The sequence below is a fragment of the Lichenostomus cassidix genome, chromosome 22 (assembly GCF_008360975.1).
Source record: "Lichenostomus cassidix isolate B80296 chromosome 22, HeHo_3.0, whole genome shotgun sequence".
Taxonomy (NCBI): Eukaryota; Metazoa; Chordata; class Aves; order Passeriformes; family Meliphagidae; genus Lichenostomus; species Lichenostomus cassidix.
The window spans coordinates 4,776,575-4,792,375 of NC_139502.1; the positions used below are offsets into that span (position 1 = coordinate 4,776,575).

Here is a 15,801-nt window from a genome sequence, read left to right on the forward strand (position 1 = left end):
GCGCTGGTTTTGGGGGTCCCCCCTTGTTTATTTGCAAGGATTGAGTTCCCGGGGGGGGCGGGGGGGAGGGCGGGGCGGGGGGAGGTGCGGGGACACGCGTGGTGTGTCGGGGGGGGGGCGGCCCTTTGTCAGGATGCTCTGAGGAGGAGGAGGAGGAAGGTGGGTGATGGCAGCAGCCCCCGGCCGCAGCATCCCTCGGGGAGGAGGGGGGGATTTAGGGAGGGTGGGGGACCGGCTGGATGACCCCCCCCCCTTTTCCCCACCCCACCCCCAGCTAGCTGCATGCAGGTATGGGGGGGGCTGCATCCCACCCCTCCCTCCTTTCCCAGGCCTTCATCCTTCGGTGGTACCCGACCCCACCCCTCCCCCCATCCCCACCCCCAAGGGGGGGAGATGCTGCAAACCCCCCAGATCCATCCCGGTTTTCATCCCGGTTTTTCCTTCCCCCCCCCCCCCCTCCCCCCCCGCCCTGCGGCTGCCGCAGCGGCGCTGGGCGCGGCGAGGGCGGAGGCGGGGTGGGGGATGCTGGGAGGGGGATCATTTGGGGGTCCCTACCCCAGTCCCCTGAGAGTCCCTCGCGTTCTCCTGGGGCTGCTCGGGGCCTGCGGCCTGGGGTCATCGGGGCCCCCCTGGATTTATTCCAGCCATGGTCCCCCGTTCCCGCTGAGCCAGGTGTGCTCCGAGCACCAAAATTTGTGGGGTCTCCCCTTCTGCACTGAGTGATGGGGGGAGGGGAGGGGGGGAGGGTCAACCCCTGGGATTTGGGGGACCAGCTCCACCCTGTGTGTTGGGGGTGCCGTGGGTCTCTTGGGGGGTCTCTTGGGGGGCTCTTGGCAGCAGCACGCCCAAAGCGCCTCAGTGACGGTGACCTGAAGGGGATGGGAGGGTCGTTTATGGGGTCGGCGGGCCGGGGGGGGAGGGGGAGGCTGTGAACCCCCACACTGGCGGCGGCAGTGCGGCGCCGACCCCGCGATGGTGGGTGACCCCAGTTCGGGAGTGGGATCGTGGGGGAGCGCCCATGAGTATGCTGGGCTGTGCCCGTTGCTCCCATGGCTGAGCCAAGCTGTGCCCGTTCTCGGCTCCTATCAGGTGCACCAAGTGGTTCCCGTTCTCAGCCACCACCCCACTGGTGCCCCCAGCTGTGCCTGTTCTTGGCCACCACCCACATCAGTGTGTTGAGCTGTGCCCGTTCTCAGCAGCCTCTCCCATTGGTGCACTGCGCTGGGGCCGTTCTCATCTCCCATCAGTGCACTGAGCTGTGCCCGTCCTCAGCCGCTGCTCCCAGCGGTGTGCCAAGCTGTCCGTTCTCAGCTCCCACTGATGCACTGACTCATGCATGTTCTCAGCTGCCGCTTCCATTGGTGCACTGAGCTGTGCCCGTTCTCAACTGCTGCGCCCATTTGTGTGCTGAGCTGTGCCTGTTGTCAGCCCCCGCTTCAACTGAACTGTGCCTGTTCCTGGCTGCCATTCCCATTAATGTGCTGAGCTGTGTCTATTCTTGGCACCTGCTCCCACCCGTTGGTGCACTGAGTTGTGCCTGTTCTCAGTTGCTGCTGCTCCCATCGGAGCATTCACTGAGCTGTGTCTGTCCTCAGCTCCCTGTCCCCCTAAGTGAACCCCAATTCTCAGCCGGGGATCCCATTGGTGCACTGAGCTATGCCCGTTCTCGGCTGCTGCACCTATCAGCGCACTGAGCTGTGCCCGTTCTCAGCCGGGGATCCCTTCAGTGCACTGAGCTATGCCTGTTCTCAGCTCCCATCAGTGCGCTGAGCTGCGCCCGTTCTCAGCTGTGACGTTCTCAAGGGGGTGTAACCCAGCCTGAGCAGTGCCGCCAGCGGGGGACCGCCACCACCGCCGCCGAGTGTCCCCAGCCTGTCCCCTCGTTCCCCGAAGGCGCTGGCCAGGGCGGGGGCCACGCGGACCTTATCTGCCCGGCACAGCTGTGCGGTGTTTTCGGTGCTTTCTCCCCAATCTGTATTTTGGGGGTGCCGGGGGTGACGCCACGTGTCCCCGTGTCCTGCAGGATGAGCACGGCCGCCAGCCCCGAGCCCCTGCCCGAGCCCCCCGCCCCCGGGCCCCGCTGCCCCCCTCAGGAGGACGCCGAGTTCCTGCGGGAGCGGAGCGGGGGCGGGGAGGACCTGCGCCAGGACTTCAACCTCATGGAGCAGAAGAAGCGGGTGACAATGATCCTGCAGAGCCCGGTGAGCCCCCGGCCCCAAGCTGGCCCTCCTGTCCCCAGCCCCATTCCTCTCTTGTCCCCAACACCATCCCTCCTGCTCCCAACCCCGTTCTGCCTGTCCCTAATCTCGTCCCACCTATACCCAAAGCCTGTTCTTTGTGTCCCCAGCCTCTTCCCTTGCGTCCCCTAACCCATCCCTCCTGGCCCCAACCCCAGCTCTCTTGTCCCTGGCCCCATCCTTTGTTGTCCCCGCCCTATCCCTCCTGTCCCCAAGCCAATAGATGTCACCGCATGGTGGTGCATGTCCCCACCTGGCAATGTCACTGCCAAGGTGCAGCTGTCACTGAGCTGCCAGTGCCACTGCTGCCACTGTGCCAGCAAACCAGTGGTGTCACTGACATCAAGACGGTAATGCCACCATCACCGTGCCACCAGTCTGGTCGTGTCACCATCACTGCGCCACCAAGCCAGTGGTGTCACTGACACCAAGATTGTAATGTCACCATTGCCGTGCCACCAAGCTGTCAATGTCATTGCCACCAAGCTGGTGATGCTGGCACCACCACTGAGCTACCAAGCTGTCAGTGCCACTGACACAAAGTCAGCAGTGCCACCAATCACCATGTCACCAAGCTGCTGGTGTCACTGATACCCAGCTAGTGGTGCCACTATCACCATGTCACCAAGCTGGTGGTGCCACCATTGTCAAGGCAATGATGTCCCTGACACCAAACTGCCAGTGCCAGCATAACCGTGCCACCAAGCCAGAGGTGCCACTTCCACTGAGCCGGTGATGCTGGCCCCTGCCCCAATGTCCCCAACGGTCCCATCCACCCCGTTGTCACCTTGTCCCCCGTGCTGCAGTCCTTCCGGGAGGAGCTGGAGAGCCTGATCCAGGAGCAGATGAAGAAGGGGAACAACTCATCCCATGTGTGGGCACTGCGGCAGATCGCTGACTTCATGGCCACCACATCCCCCGCTGCCCTGCCCACCTCCCCCATGGGTATGTAGGGCTGGGGATGGGATGGTTTGGAAACACTCATGAGGGGTTTAATTGAGGGGGATGGGGTTGGAAAACCCCCAAAATCTTGAGGGCCACCAAATCTTTGAGGGGCACCAAAACCTTGGGAACTCCTAAAATTCTGGGGGTCACCACACCTTTGTGGCTTTGGGAATCATCAAACTTTTGGGGCCACAAAAACCTCTGGGACCTTCAGGGGCATCAAATGCTTTGGGGCCACCAAACCTTTGGGACCTTGAGGACCCCGAAAACCCTTGGTGTCATCAAACCTTTAAGGCCTTTGGGGCCCACCAAACCTTGGGAGCCCCTAAACTTTTGAGACCCTGGGGACCCCCAAACATTTAGAATCATCAAATCTTTGGGACCTTTGGGATCTTGGAGTGCTACCTAACACCTGGGAACCCCCAAACCCTTTAAGGACCCCCAGATCTTTGAGGCCATCAACCCTGGGGGACCACCAAACCTTTGAGGCCTTGGGGACCCCCTAAACCTTTGGAGCCACCAAACCCGTGGGGCCTTGGGGATCCCTAAAACCTTTGGGGCCACCAAACCTTGAGGTCCAGCAAACCTTTGGATCCATCAAACCTTGACAGTCACTAAACCCATTCCCACAACCATCTGCTTCCCTGTCCCTAGTAAGCCCCCGTGGTTTGGGGGGTCCCACCGCTGACAGGGGGTTCTTGATCCCCAGGGCTGGCATCTGTCACCCCCATTAATGACCTGCACGGGACAGAGGGGCCGGTGCTGGCCAAGGGCGAGCGGCTGATGCGCTGCAAGGTGGGCAGCATCCACCGGCTGCTGGATCTCTATGGCTGGGCACAGCTGGGACATGCCGCTGTCACTGTGAGCACTCCAAAACCGAGATGGGGGAGCTGGAGTTGTTTTGGGGGCGTTTGAGGGGGATTTGGGGTTGTTCTGGGGGGATTTGTGGGGACTAGGGGGCTTTTGGGACCTGCTGGACCTATACAGGCTGGTCACAGCTGGGGCACATCATGTCACTGTGAACACCCCAGAACCCCTCTGGGGAGCTGGGGGATTGTGGAAGTTGGGGGAGGTTTGGGGTTGTTTGAGAGGGATGTTGGGGACAATTGCAGTTATTTTGGTGGAATTTGATGTTGTTTGGGGGTTTGGGACCTGCTGGAGCTGTATAACTGGGCACATCTGGGGCACACCCCTGCCACAGTGAGCACCCCAAAAACAGCACAGAAGGGCTGGGGGCTTTGTGTGAGTTGGATGTGTTTTGAGGGGAATTTGGGGTTTTTTAATGGTTTTAGGAGGGCTTGAAGTGTTATAGTTATTTTGGGAGAGGATGGGGAGGTTTTGGGACCTGCTGGACCTGCACAGCTGGGGCACATTCCATCACTGTGAGCACCCCAAAATCGGAACAGTGGGGATTGGGGAGTTTAAAGGGGATTGGGGGTTCTTTTGGGGGGATTTGGATGGAACTGGGAGGACTGCGACCTGCTGGAGCTGTGCAGCTGGGCACAGCTGGGACGTGCTGCCATCACCACGAGCACCCCAAAACTGGGATGGTGGGACTGGGGGGCTTTAGAGGGGTTTGGGGGGATTTGCATTAGTTTTGGGGGGTTGGGGAAATTCGGAGTGTTTAGGGGGGAATTGGGGGTTTTGGGGACCTGCTGATCCTGTATAATTGGGCACAGGTGGGGTACACTTGCAACACCATCAGCATGCTGGACAAGGGGGATTGGAGGGTTGGGTGTGTTTGGCAGGGTGCTGGGATTCTGGGAAGGTTGGGGGTTTTGGGGGGGGCGAGTTGAGGGAGTTCACTGAGGAAATTTGTGGTTTTTTGGGGCATGAGATTTTGGATTGGGGGTGGATGTTTTGGAGTTTCTTTTGGGGCAAGATGTGTTTCTGGAGGTTTGGGGAATTTTGGATGTCTTGGGTTTGGGAGGTTTTGGGGGGTTCTAGGAATTGGGGTTCTTTGGGGGGAATCTGAGGGTTTTATTGTATTTTGGGAGGGTTGGGAGCCTCTAAGATGGGGATCTTAGAGGGGTGCTCATGGTTTGAGAGCTTCTGAAGGATTCTGGAGTCTTGGGGTAGGTTGGAATTTTGGGGGGGAGTTCGCGGGGGTTGGAGATTTTGAGGTTATTGTTGGGTTCCTTCAGGGTGTTGGTTTGGGGTTTTTTTTTAATGGTTTGGGTGTGATTGGAGGGGTGTGGGGGTTTTGAGGTGGTGTTTATTCGGGGATTTTTTCATCCCCCTCTGTCCCCTGGCAGCTGCGGGTCAGCAAGGAGCAGGAGCACTTCTTGGTGGCCCCGCAGGGGCTAGCGTGCAGTGAGGTGACAGCGGCCAGCCTGGTGAGCCTCCCGCATCCCTCCCCGGGGCTGCCTGGTGGGGAGCAGCCCCCCCTGAGCCCCCTGTGCCCCCCAAGGTGAAGGTGAACGTGCTGGGGGCCGTGGTGGAGCAGGGCAGCACCGGCTTTGCCCCCGATGCCCGCAGCTTTAGCCTGCACGCCGCGATCTATGCCGCACGCCCCGACATCCGCTGCATCGTGCGCCTGCACACCCCTGCTGCTGCTGCTGTACGGGCTGGAAACACCAGGGACCAGGGGTTTGGGGGGCCAGGGGATTTGGAGTATCTGGGGGAGTTGGGGGCCTTTGGGGGAAGTTGTGTTTGGAGGGGAATTTGGGAGGTTGGAAGAGTGTTTTGGAAGGGTTGGAGAATTTGGGGTTTGTGGGGGGTTGGGTTTTTTGGAGGGGTCAAAGGGAACTTGGAGATTTGGGGCGGGGCTGAGAAGGACTTGGGTTCCTTAGGAGTTTTAAGAACTTTGGGGGATTTGGGGGCATTGGGAGCTTGGTGGGGACAGGAGGGTTTGGGGTGATCGGGATGATGGGAGTTTCTGGGGGTTTGAGGCTTTTTGGGGCAGTCCATTTTTGGGAGCATTTTGGAGTTTGTGAGATGGATGGTTTTGGGGAATTTAGGAAGTTGATTTTGGGGGAATTTGATGGGCTTGGAGGAGTTTGGGGGGTTGGGGAGTTTTGGGGAGCTTTCTTTAGGGGTTGTGGGTTTTTTGGAGAGGAGTTTGGGAGGTTCTTTGGAAGGGTTGGGGTTTTTTTGTGGGGGTGGGGGTTTTTTGGGGTCTTGGTGGTTTTTGGGTGTGTTTGGGGTTCCCCCTGCCCTGTTCTCCGCCCATGCCCAGGTGTCAGCCATGCGCTGCGGGCTCCTGCCCATCTCCCGCGCCGCCCTGCTCCTGGGGGACATCGCCTACTTCGACTTCCGTGGGGAGGTGGAGGACGAGGCCGATCGTGTGGAGCTCCAGAAGTGCCTCGGGCCCACCTGCAAGGTGAGGGGCACCTGGGGGGATGCGGGTGTCACCCCACCATCCCCTGCCCGCCCTGCTGACATCCCTCATGGGTGCTGCAGATCCTGGTACTGCGGAACCATGGGGTGCTGGCGCTGGGGGACACAGCTGAGGAGGCTTTTTACAGCATATTCCACCTGCAGGCAGCCTGCGAGGTCCAGGTGAGTGCAGGGCATGTGATGAGCTGCATATGGGCTCAGCAACCTGTGACAGGTGCATGCACTGAGCTGTGCTGGTTTCAGCCTGCCCCCGGTGCCCCAAGGCTTTGCACTGAGCTGTGCCAGGTCTCAGCCCCCCGGTGCCCCCGTGTGCCAGCACTGTGTCTGAGGGCAGCCGTGGGGCTCCCGCGCGGTGCCCCAGCTCAGCGGTGCCTGGTGCCCATGCAGGTGTCGGCGCTGGCAAGTGCGGGTGGCGCAGAGAACCTGATCGTGCTGGAGCGGGCCCAGCAGCGCGTGCCCCACGGCCTGGGCGCCGTGCGCCGCGCGGGCACCACCTTTGGGCCCCTGCACAAGAGCCGCCTGGGCGAGCACGAGTTCGAGGCCCTCATGAGGATGTTGGATAACCTGGTGAGCGCCAAAACCCGCCCAATCCCCCAAAATGAGCTCCAACCCCTCGGTTTATCCCTGTGTTCCTGACTCCCTGCTCTGTTCTTTTCCAGGGATACCGGACGGGCTACACGTACCGCTACCCCTTCGTGCAGGAGAAGAGCAAGCCCAAGAGTGACGTGCTGATCCCTGCCACCGTGACGGCCTTCGTGTTCGAGGAGGAGCCCGCTGGGACCCCTGCCCTGCGCCAGCACGCCCAGAAGCAGCAAAAGGAGAAAACGAGGTGGCTCAACACCCCCAATACCTACACCAAGGTCAACCTGGCTGAGGAGCTGCAGGGCAGTGCTGGCGGCCAGAGGACAAAGACCACGGTGAGGGGCAGATGGAGCAAACAGGGGCTTGGGGATCAAAAACCAAGGAAGTGGAGGGTGTCCTGGTTATTGATCCCACTGAAATCTGGGGTGTAGGAAGGCCCAGGCATCCACTTTCACTGTGTAATAATGATTATTTTGAAATGCCACCACCCCATTCGAGTGGGGCTGAGTGCCACTGGCTTTATTGGGATATCCCCTCTCTGCAAGATGCATTTACTGGGGTTTCCTCTCATTTATTGGGGTCTCCCTCTATGCAAGATACATTTATTGGGGTGTCCACTTTATTATGAGGGTCCCCCCTCTACATAAAATGCTTTTCTTGGGGTCTCCCCTTTATGGGGCTCTCCCTTCTACGCAAGATGTGTTTATAAGGGTCTCCCCTCTATTACTGGAGTTTCTCCCTTGTGCAACATGCATCTTTTGGAGTCTCCCCTCTCCATTGGGGATCTCCCTGGTTTATATTGTGTTTCCTCTCTATTATTGAGATCTCTCTTCTACACAAGTTGCATTTAGTGGGGTCCTCCTTCTATTATTGGGTTCTCCTCCTTCCCAAAACACCTTTCCCGAGTTTCCCTTTGTGGCCCCACAGTGGCTGCGAGCAGACGAGGTGGAGAAGGGCAGCAGTGGGACCCCAATTCGCATCGAGAACCCCAACCAGTTTGTGCCGCTCTACACAGACCCACAGGAAGTGCTGGAGATGCGCAACAAGGTGGGCCCTGAGAGCTGGGGTGGGGCTGGGGACAGGGGGGTCTCGGCATGCAGGGGGGGTTTATCCCCTTGGAGGGGGATTTATCCCTGTTCTCACCCACAGATCCGAGAGCAAAACCGCCAGGACGTGAAGTCAGCCGGGCCCCAGTCACAGCTGCTGGCCAGTGTCATCGCTGAGACCAGCCGCAGCCCTGTATGGCACCTGTGTCACCCTGCATCCTCAAACCCTGCATCCCCAGCCCCGTGACACCCCATGTCCTTGCTAATGCCAGCCCATGTAACCAGATGTGACAGTCACACCCCAGCCACAGCTGCTGGCCAGTGTGATCACTGAGACCAGCTGGAGCCCTGTATGGCACCCATGTCACTCCATGTCCCCAGCGCTCTGTCCACAGCCCATGTCACCCTGTGTAAACCCACGTCCCCAGCCCCATATCCCCCTGTTTTTCCAGTCACAGGAGCTGACCAGTGTCATTGCCAAGACCAGACACAGTCCCATATGGCACTCATGTCACCCTGTATCCTCACAGTATCCCCAGGACAATATCACCCCATGTCACCTCTTGTCCCAAGACCCACATGCCCAGCCCCAAATCCCCCTTCCCAGAGCACCCAGCCTTTCCCTGGATCCCCAGCATTCCACAGGTCCGGGGGCAGTGACACCACTCCGAGGGCAGAGGGCACACTGCTCCGGGGGCGGCACTGCTCCAAAGGGGTTGACACTGCTCGGGGTGAGGGATGGGGGGGTTGACACAGTTCCAGAGGGGGTGACACCACTCTGGAGGGGTGACACCTCTCCAGGGGGCGTTGACACTGCTCCAGGGGAGTGACACCACTCTGGGGGTCTGTTTCAGTCTACCGAGAGCCACTTAGGGGATGCAGAGGCCAAGGAGGGCCGGAAAGAGGCTCCCCCCGAGCCAGAGCCCCCCAACCCCTTCAGCCAGCTCACAGACCAGGAGCTGGAGGAGTACAAGCAGGAGGTGGAGAGGAAGAAGCATCTACAGGGTAGGAGAGACACCCCAAAATCCCCACACATCCCCGGGTTGCTTTGAGGGGACCCCAGACCAGCATGTCTCTCTGTGGCAGGCGAGAAGGATGCAACAGCAGAGGACAGGGGGGCTCCCCCGCCCGAGCCACCGCCCCCGGAGCCGCCAGCACCTGCAGAGCCCACGGAGGGTGAGTGGGGTGATGAGCACCCCAAAACGAGGGGTGGGGTCCCAATTAGCAGTGGGAGCGGGGGGACAAGGGTGGCTGTGGCCAAACCGCACTGAGACACAGCTTGCTGTCACTTCATGTCCCCTTACCCGTCCCCGGGGGTCCCCCCCACTCCAGAGTGGCCAAGCACTGATGGGGATTCATGGCAGGAGGATATGAGTGTCTGCCAGTGGCTTTGTGGGGAGCAGGGGCCACCCCTGTCCCCCATCCCAATCCTCACACTCTGGCGGGTGCGATATTCCCCTTATTCCAATGCACAGTGGGTGCCGTGGCACGGCTCGGGGCTGCTGGCTCTGCCATGGTGTCTCGTGGTGTCTGTCTGTCTGTCTGTCTGTCTCCACAACGTCTCCTTTCTCTTTCCTCCCCGTGTGCCTGTCACCCAAGGAGTTATCCCTGAATCCCTGGTGCCGTAGTAAGTACGGAGAGGCCATCCCGGAGGAGGGACATGGGCTCGGGGGGATCTTTGCTCTCCGTAGCCCACTCCAGCCCCACTCAGGGGAAATCCCTTAGGAAATCCCTTGGGAAATCCCTCCTTGTTGTTGCTTCCTGCTTTTCCTGCTGCCCCTTCCCGGCTCTCCATCCCACATCGCTTGTCTGCAGGGAGGGGGGAGGCTCAGGGAAGTGGTGCCTGCAGCAGGATGGGATCAAATCCCAACGCTCTCCACCCATGGAGGCCAAATCCTGCCCAGGTCCCACTGGAGATTTGGGGGGATAAAACCCCCACAACACCAGTGCTGCTGCCCCAATTCCCTGTTCCCTCTCCCCTTCCCAAGGTGACAAGAAGGCCGATGGCAGCCAAGCCCCCCCTGATTCCACCGCCAAGGAGTCACCGGCGGTGGTGAATGGGAAGGATGAAAGCACTGAGGAAAACCTTGGAAAAGGGGGGACAGACCGAACAACCCCCAGCGCTGACCAGGATGCCCCCAAGGAGAAGGAGACAGTGACAAGCAACCCCGTGTCCCCTGACGGTTCACCCTCCAAATCACCCTCCAAGAAGAAGAAGAAATTCCGGACCCCATCTTTTCTGAAAAAAGGCAAAAAGAAGGAAAAGATTGAATCTTGAGCCTCCCAAGGCCTCGCACAAGGCCATCCCAGGGATCCCTGGGATCTCTGTTACCGAGAACGCCGGGGCAGAGGGCAGCTCCTGCCTCGTGCGTCTGGCTGAGGCACGGCCAAAAACCCCTGGAATCTGGCTGTTTTCCGGGTCCTCCTGGCACAAGGCACCTCATCCCCTTGTCACCCGCCTCCAGAGGCGGTCACTGAGCTTAGAGAGACTGTGGTTTGGGGAAATTCCCACTGCATCTCCCTCCCCTCTTTCCCTCCTGGGCTCCCACCCCTTCCCACCATGGGCTGAGGGGTTGGATTTGCACCACCAGGGCCCAGATCTGCTTGATTTGAGGAAGAAAAGGGTGTTTTGTGGTTATTTTCTTTACCTTCTGTTTCAAGCTCTGCTGGAATGGCGCTGGCTTCATCCCCAGGGAGAACTGTCCATTGCTTTGCCAGGAGAATCGGACCAAGCTGAAGGCGAGGGATTGCTTTTCCTGAAGGAAGCTGAGGGTTTTCCTTCCTGGATTGTAATCTTCCTCTCCTTGGGTTAAAGAACCACTTTGTCCCCTTCTCCTGGTATTCCCATCCCGTGTCTTCACCCACCCAGGGAAGAGCAGCAGGATTTCCCACCACTGGAAAAGCCCCCACCACACTGCACGACCTGCACCTGGAAAAATAGGGGAAAAAAACCTCCGGGAATTGTTTGTGTTATTTAAAACTGAGCAAAACTCACTCACTAAGTGCTACTTCGGGATGAACACACGCTGCCAATTCTTGCCGGCCTCTGCTCACACCAGATCTGTCCATGCCAGATCCCTGCTTTTCCCAGCTCTGGATTTCCAGCACAAGTTCAGTCGTTCCTGGCATTCCCTTCCCTACCAGCATTACAACCTCCTGGCCAACCCCGTCCCAGGAAGAAGAGCCCCAGCCATGCCAGTGTTCCCCACAACCATTCCAGCACTGGGATTTGGGGTCAACCAACGGGATCAGCCCCCCATCCTCCCAATTTCCTGGTGTGCTTGCCCTGAGCCTTCCTGCATTCATGGAGTCCTGTCCAGAAGGTCTGGAATGCCCCAGCACCCCTTGTTTGGGGTTTCCTCAGCCCAGCAGGACTTTCCCATATGCCATCACTGTGGTTTCAAACCTTTTCACTGCTGTGAGACAGCTCTTGGGGGTTGGATCCCCTCTGGAAGAGCAAGAAGCCCATGGAATGGGGGGTGCAGGCAGGGATTGGGGTGCAGGAAACAGCAGAGAGACCACCAGACAGGGATCTTGCCGGAGCCTCTTGGCCAACCTAACTCTGGGTTTTGGGAAGAGCCTTTTCCCTGCCCAATGTCCTCCTACAGGTCCCTATCCCACTCCTGCAAGATGGGGGAACCAAGGGGACACCCTAAGCCCCTAAACCCCCTATGCATCCCCAGCCCTGTCACCGGGGGGGGATATTCCTCACTGCCACTGATTTTAAGGCTCTTTGAGGCCATTTTTGTTCCTGGGCCTGTTCCCCCTGTGTGACCCAGGGCAGCAGAGCCTGCAGTGACAACTGTGTCATCTCCCTGGGGTAGCACTGTCACAGCCGGGGGGAATTCCTGAATGACAGCACTGCCACATCCCATCCCCCCAGCCCAAGCCGGGGACTCCCCAGGGGTTTTGTCACCCCTTTGTCCCTGGAGGTCTGTCCCAAGGGCCTTTGTCACCCCTTTTCTCCCCAAGGGTGTGTCCCTGGGGGCTTTGTCACCTCTTTTTCATTGGGGTCTGTCCCCAGGGCCTTGGTCACCCCTTTTCCCAAGGGACACTGGCTTTGCAGAGAACCCTGGAATTTATTTCCTCCTCCATGAAATTCCAGGGGGTTTCAGGTGGAAAGGGACCCAGTGTCCCAGCAGGGATGAAGGCTCCAGTGCCACCATCACCATCATGAGGGTCCTGGTTGTGCAACTGGAAGGAAACGGAGCCAAGATCACATCCTGGGACCACCTTTGGGATAATTCCCCCATGCTACCTCCCTGCCTCCCCCTCCCCTCACTCCAGCAAGGCTCAGGGTGGGGCTTTCTCCAGGTGAAGGCAGGGAGAGGGGAAAATCCCTGATCTGGGACCTCCACATATGCATCTCTGCTGGAAAACAGAGGCTGATCCCATGTTAGCAATGGGGAAGGGCGAATCCAGCTGGACTCAGCACCCCTCCTCCCACCTGGGGCTGCCCAGGAAGGCCCTGGTGGGGGGGGGGGTGGGGGGCTGTTGAACCCCCAGAATGCCACCGGGAGGAGGCCAGGATGTGGGATGTCCCTGTGTGTGACAATCGCGGCCGGGAGCACATGGAACGCCGGTGTAAATAAACCCCGTGTTTGGCACTTGGCAGTGCTTAGAGACTGAGGGGCAAGGGGGGTCGTGGGCAAGGGGGTTGGATGGGAATAGGGCTGGGGATGGGATGGGAGGGGATGGGATGGGATGGGATGGGATGGGATGGGATGGGATGGGATGGGATGGGATGGGATGGGATGGAGCTGGGGCTGGGATGGGGGTGGAGGTGGGAACGGGACAGGAATGTGGCTCAGGGTGAGGATGGGATGGTGTCATGGTTTAGGAATGGTACTCCCCAATACAGTGCCCTCACTGAGACTCCCAAACCAGACACCTCCCTCTTCCCACTCTGGGGATGGAGTTGAGAACTGGAGACGCAAAAAGTGAAAATCAGGGGTTGATATAAGAACAATGTACTAGAAACAGCAATGAGAAAAGAAAACACAGCAACAATATTAATAACAAAAGTACACAAAGCGAGGGTGATGCAAAAATCCTGAATATGGCTCCCAAGACAATGAACAAATGCTGGGCAATGCCATGGAGTCCCTTCCCTGCCCCTGGCAATGACATGAGGTGGTTTTGAGCAACCTCCCGGTCCTGGCCAAAATCAGGACATTCTCCACCCCTTATTCTGTACCATCACCATCATGCTCAGATCCTGCACTTTCCAACTACATATACATATATATATATACATAATGCACACATATATTTGTTACACTGTGGTGCTGATAACGCCAAGGCCGTGGGTTTGATCCCCTTATAGGTCATTCACTGAAGATCTGGACCTGATGATCCTTCTGGGTCCCTTCCAATTCAGACTGTTCTGCAATTCTCTGATATATCAAATTCACACAAGTACAGGTACACTTTCCATAGTCAGTGGCTGTCCTTCCAAGATGTGTGTTGAGTTCATTTAGTCCATTTATGCTGTGGGATCTATCCATCCTTGGCGTTTTCCAGGACAGAAAGGCTGCTGTGCTGTCGGCGGGCTGCTGCATGAGGAGCTCAGAACTGGTGTATCTGGAGCAGTCCATCCTCATTGGCCATGGGAATTATGGCAAACAAGAATTATTTATTATTTAATGTTGAATTATTACAATTCAACATTACAGACTGTTCTCACCCAAAAATCAAACCCCATTGGGACACATCATATTTGCATGTCCCTCTGCATTACCCACCAAGTGTACCCAGGTCCTAGACCAAAAACAATCCCACAGATGGGTTTGCCTTTGCTTGAGGCAGGACTAGTCCAAACTGTCTTCCCCAACACATTCCTCATATGCACCACAGGGTCTTTTACCCCTCCTACGATATGTGGAGGTTTTGACTGGGCAGGGCCAGCTCAATTGGTAGGGCCTTGGGTGTTAACTACCTTGGTGGCCCTCACTAAATGTAGATCCCAATGTTTGAAGATCCCACCACCCATTGATTTCAATGTGTTTTTTAACAGACTACTGTACTGTTCAACTTTCCCAGAGGCTGGTATATGACAGGGAATATGGTACACCCACTCAATCCCATGTTCTCTGGTCCAGGTGTCCATGAGGCTGTTTTTGAAATGAGTCTCACTGTCCCACCCAGTTCTTTCAGGGGTGCCATGTTGCCACAGGATTTGCTTTTCAAGGCCCAGGGTGGTGTTCTGGGCAGTGCCGTCAGGCATAGGATGCTTCTCCAGCCATCCAGAGGTTGCTTCCCCCCTTGTGAGCACATAGCGCTTGCCTTGATGGGTTTGCGGCAGTGTGATGGAATTGATCTGCCAGGCCTCTCCAGATTTCTATTTCAACCATCATCCCCCACACCACAGAGGCCTAACCCACTTGGCCCTCCTTGAGTGCAGCTTTTGAGTGAAGATAAGGACTGGGAGAGATCCCTCACCCATCACAACCACAGGCAAAACAGAGTCACCCTGGGGATGGAAACTGAATTTATTACCAACAAAATCAGGGCAGGATAATGAGAAGCAAAATTAATCTTAAAAACAACTTCCCCCAGCCCTTCCTCCTTCCCAGCTCTCCACTCCTCCTCCTCTCTCCAGCATCACAGGGAGACAAAAATGGGGGTCATGGCAAGTTCATCACACTTTGTTCCTGCTGCTGCCCAGGGAGAGGAGTTGGAGTCCATCCCCTGCTCCAGTGTGCAGCGTGCCCCACGGGAGACAGTTCTCCATGAACTTCTCCAACGTGAGTCCATCCCACACGCTACAATTCTCCACAAACTACTGCAATGGGGGTCACTCTTCCATGGGGTCACGAGTCCTCCCAGCAAACCTGATCCTGCCTGGGCTCCTCTCCCCATGGACCTGCAGGTACCTGCCAGGACCTTCTCCAGCAGGGGCTTCCCACAGCTCACAGCCTCTCCTGGTCATCTCCTGCTCTGATGTGGGCTCCGACGTGGGCGCCTCCAGGAGCCGCAGGTGCATCTCTGCCCCCCACCCCCGTGCCCTCCATGGGCTGCAGAAACACAGCTGCCTCACCATGAGCTTCCTCACGGAATCTCTGGGGAACCTCGCCTCTGGCGCTCAGAGCATCTCCTGAAGCATCTCCTTCTCCTGCCCTCGACCCTTGTAGTGCTGCCTGTTCCTCGCAGCAACTACTTCTGTGCAATAATTATTTTCCCATAATGCAAAGATTTCCATCATTTTTCCCCCATTCTTAACTCTGTGTCTCCCGAGCCGTCGCTGCCATCGCTGACCGGCCCAGCCTTGGCCAGCAGCGGGTGCGTCCTGGAGCCGCTGGCACTGGATGTATCGGGCACAGAGGAAGGTTCAAGCAGCTTCTCAGAGAAGCCTCTCCTGAACCCCCCGCGACCAAACCCAGGCACACCCGCAGACCCACCTTCGGACTCCAGACTGGGCCAGGAGAGCGCCGGGTGAAAACGCGCCGGGCCGGCACCGACCTTCGTTCGCCTGATTGAACCCAGGGCCTCCCGGAGCTCTGACCCGAGGATGTGACTCCACCCGCGCGGACGGACCGGGAGCAGGGACGGGACGGGCAGGGACGGGCGTGGGGAAAAGCCGGGCTGGGCAGGACGGAGCGCTCCAAGCCCGCAGCGACCCATCAACGGCCGACAGACGCTACCTACCCCAC

At 58.2% G+C, this 15,801-nt stretch overlaps 1 protein-coding gene and 1 long non-coding RNA gene across 3 annotated transcripts; one reads left to right on the top strand and one right to left on the bottom strand.

The window, feature by feature from the left end:
- Positions 1-108: 108 nt before the first annotated feature.
- ADD2 (adducin 2) lies at positions 109-12,756 on the top strand. Of its 2 annotated transcripts, XM_085080507.1 has the most exons (15): positions 109-159; positions 2,024-2,201; positions 3,044-3,182; positions 3,892-4,043; positions 5,438-5,518; positions 5,593-5,742; positions 6,361-6,504; positions 6,585-6,683; positions 6,909-7,088; positions 7,181-7,438; positions 8,031-8,150; positions 8,253-8,342; positions 9,004-9,154; positions 9,236-9,325; positions 10,138-12,756. In XM_085080507.1, exons 2-15 carry the CDS (start codon positions 2,025-2,027, stop codon positions 10,425-10,427), a joined length of 2,121 nt encoding a protein of 706 aa, XP_084936633.1. In that variant the 5' UTR covers positions 109-159; position 2,024; the 3' UTR covers positions 10,428-12,756. The 2 variants fall into 2 exon arrangements, with proteins under 2 accessions (XP_084936633.1, XP_084936635.1); XM_085080509.1 differs by lacking the exons at positions 109-159; positions 3,892-4,043 and having other exon boundaries at positions 2,059-2,201.
- A 347-nt stretch (positions 12,757-13,103) lies between these two features.
- On the bottom strand, positions 13,104-15,528 carry LOC146428120 (uncharacterized). The gene is made up of 2 exons (XR_014856202.1): positions 15,189-15,528; positions 13,104-14,621 (listed from the first exon to the last, which is right to left on the bottom strand). It is a non-coding gene; the product is annotated as an uncharacterized LOC146428120 (long non-coding RNA).
- Positions 15,529-15,801: the final 273 nt, after the last annotated feature.

Excerpts from the sequence above, each read along its gene's own strand:
- ADD2 (XM_085080507.1), top strand. The coding sequence starts at position 2,025 with ATGAGCACGGCCGCCAGCCCCGAGCCCCTGCCCGAGCCCCCCGCCCCC. Across the intron at positions 3,183-3,891 it reads CCTGCCCACCTCCCCCATGG|GGCTGGCATCTGTCACCCCC; the intron begins GTATGTAGGGCT and ends CTTGATCCCCAG. Across the intron at positions 5,743-6,360 it reads ACACCCCTGCTGCTGCTGCT|GTGTCAGCCATGCGCTGCGG; the intron begins GTACGGGCTGGA and ends GCCCATGCCCAG.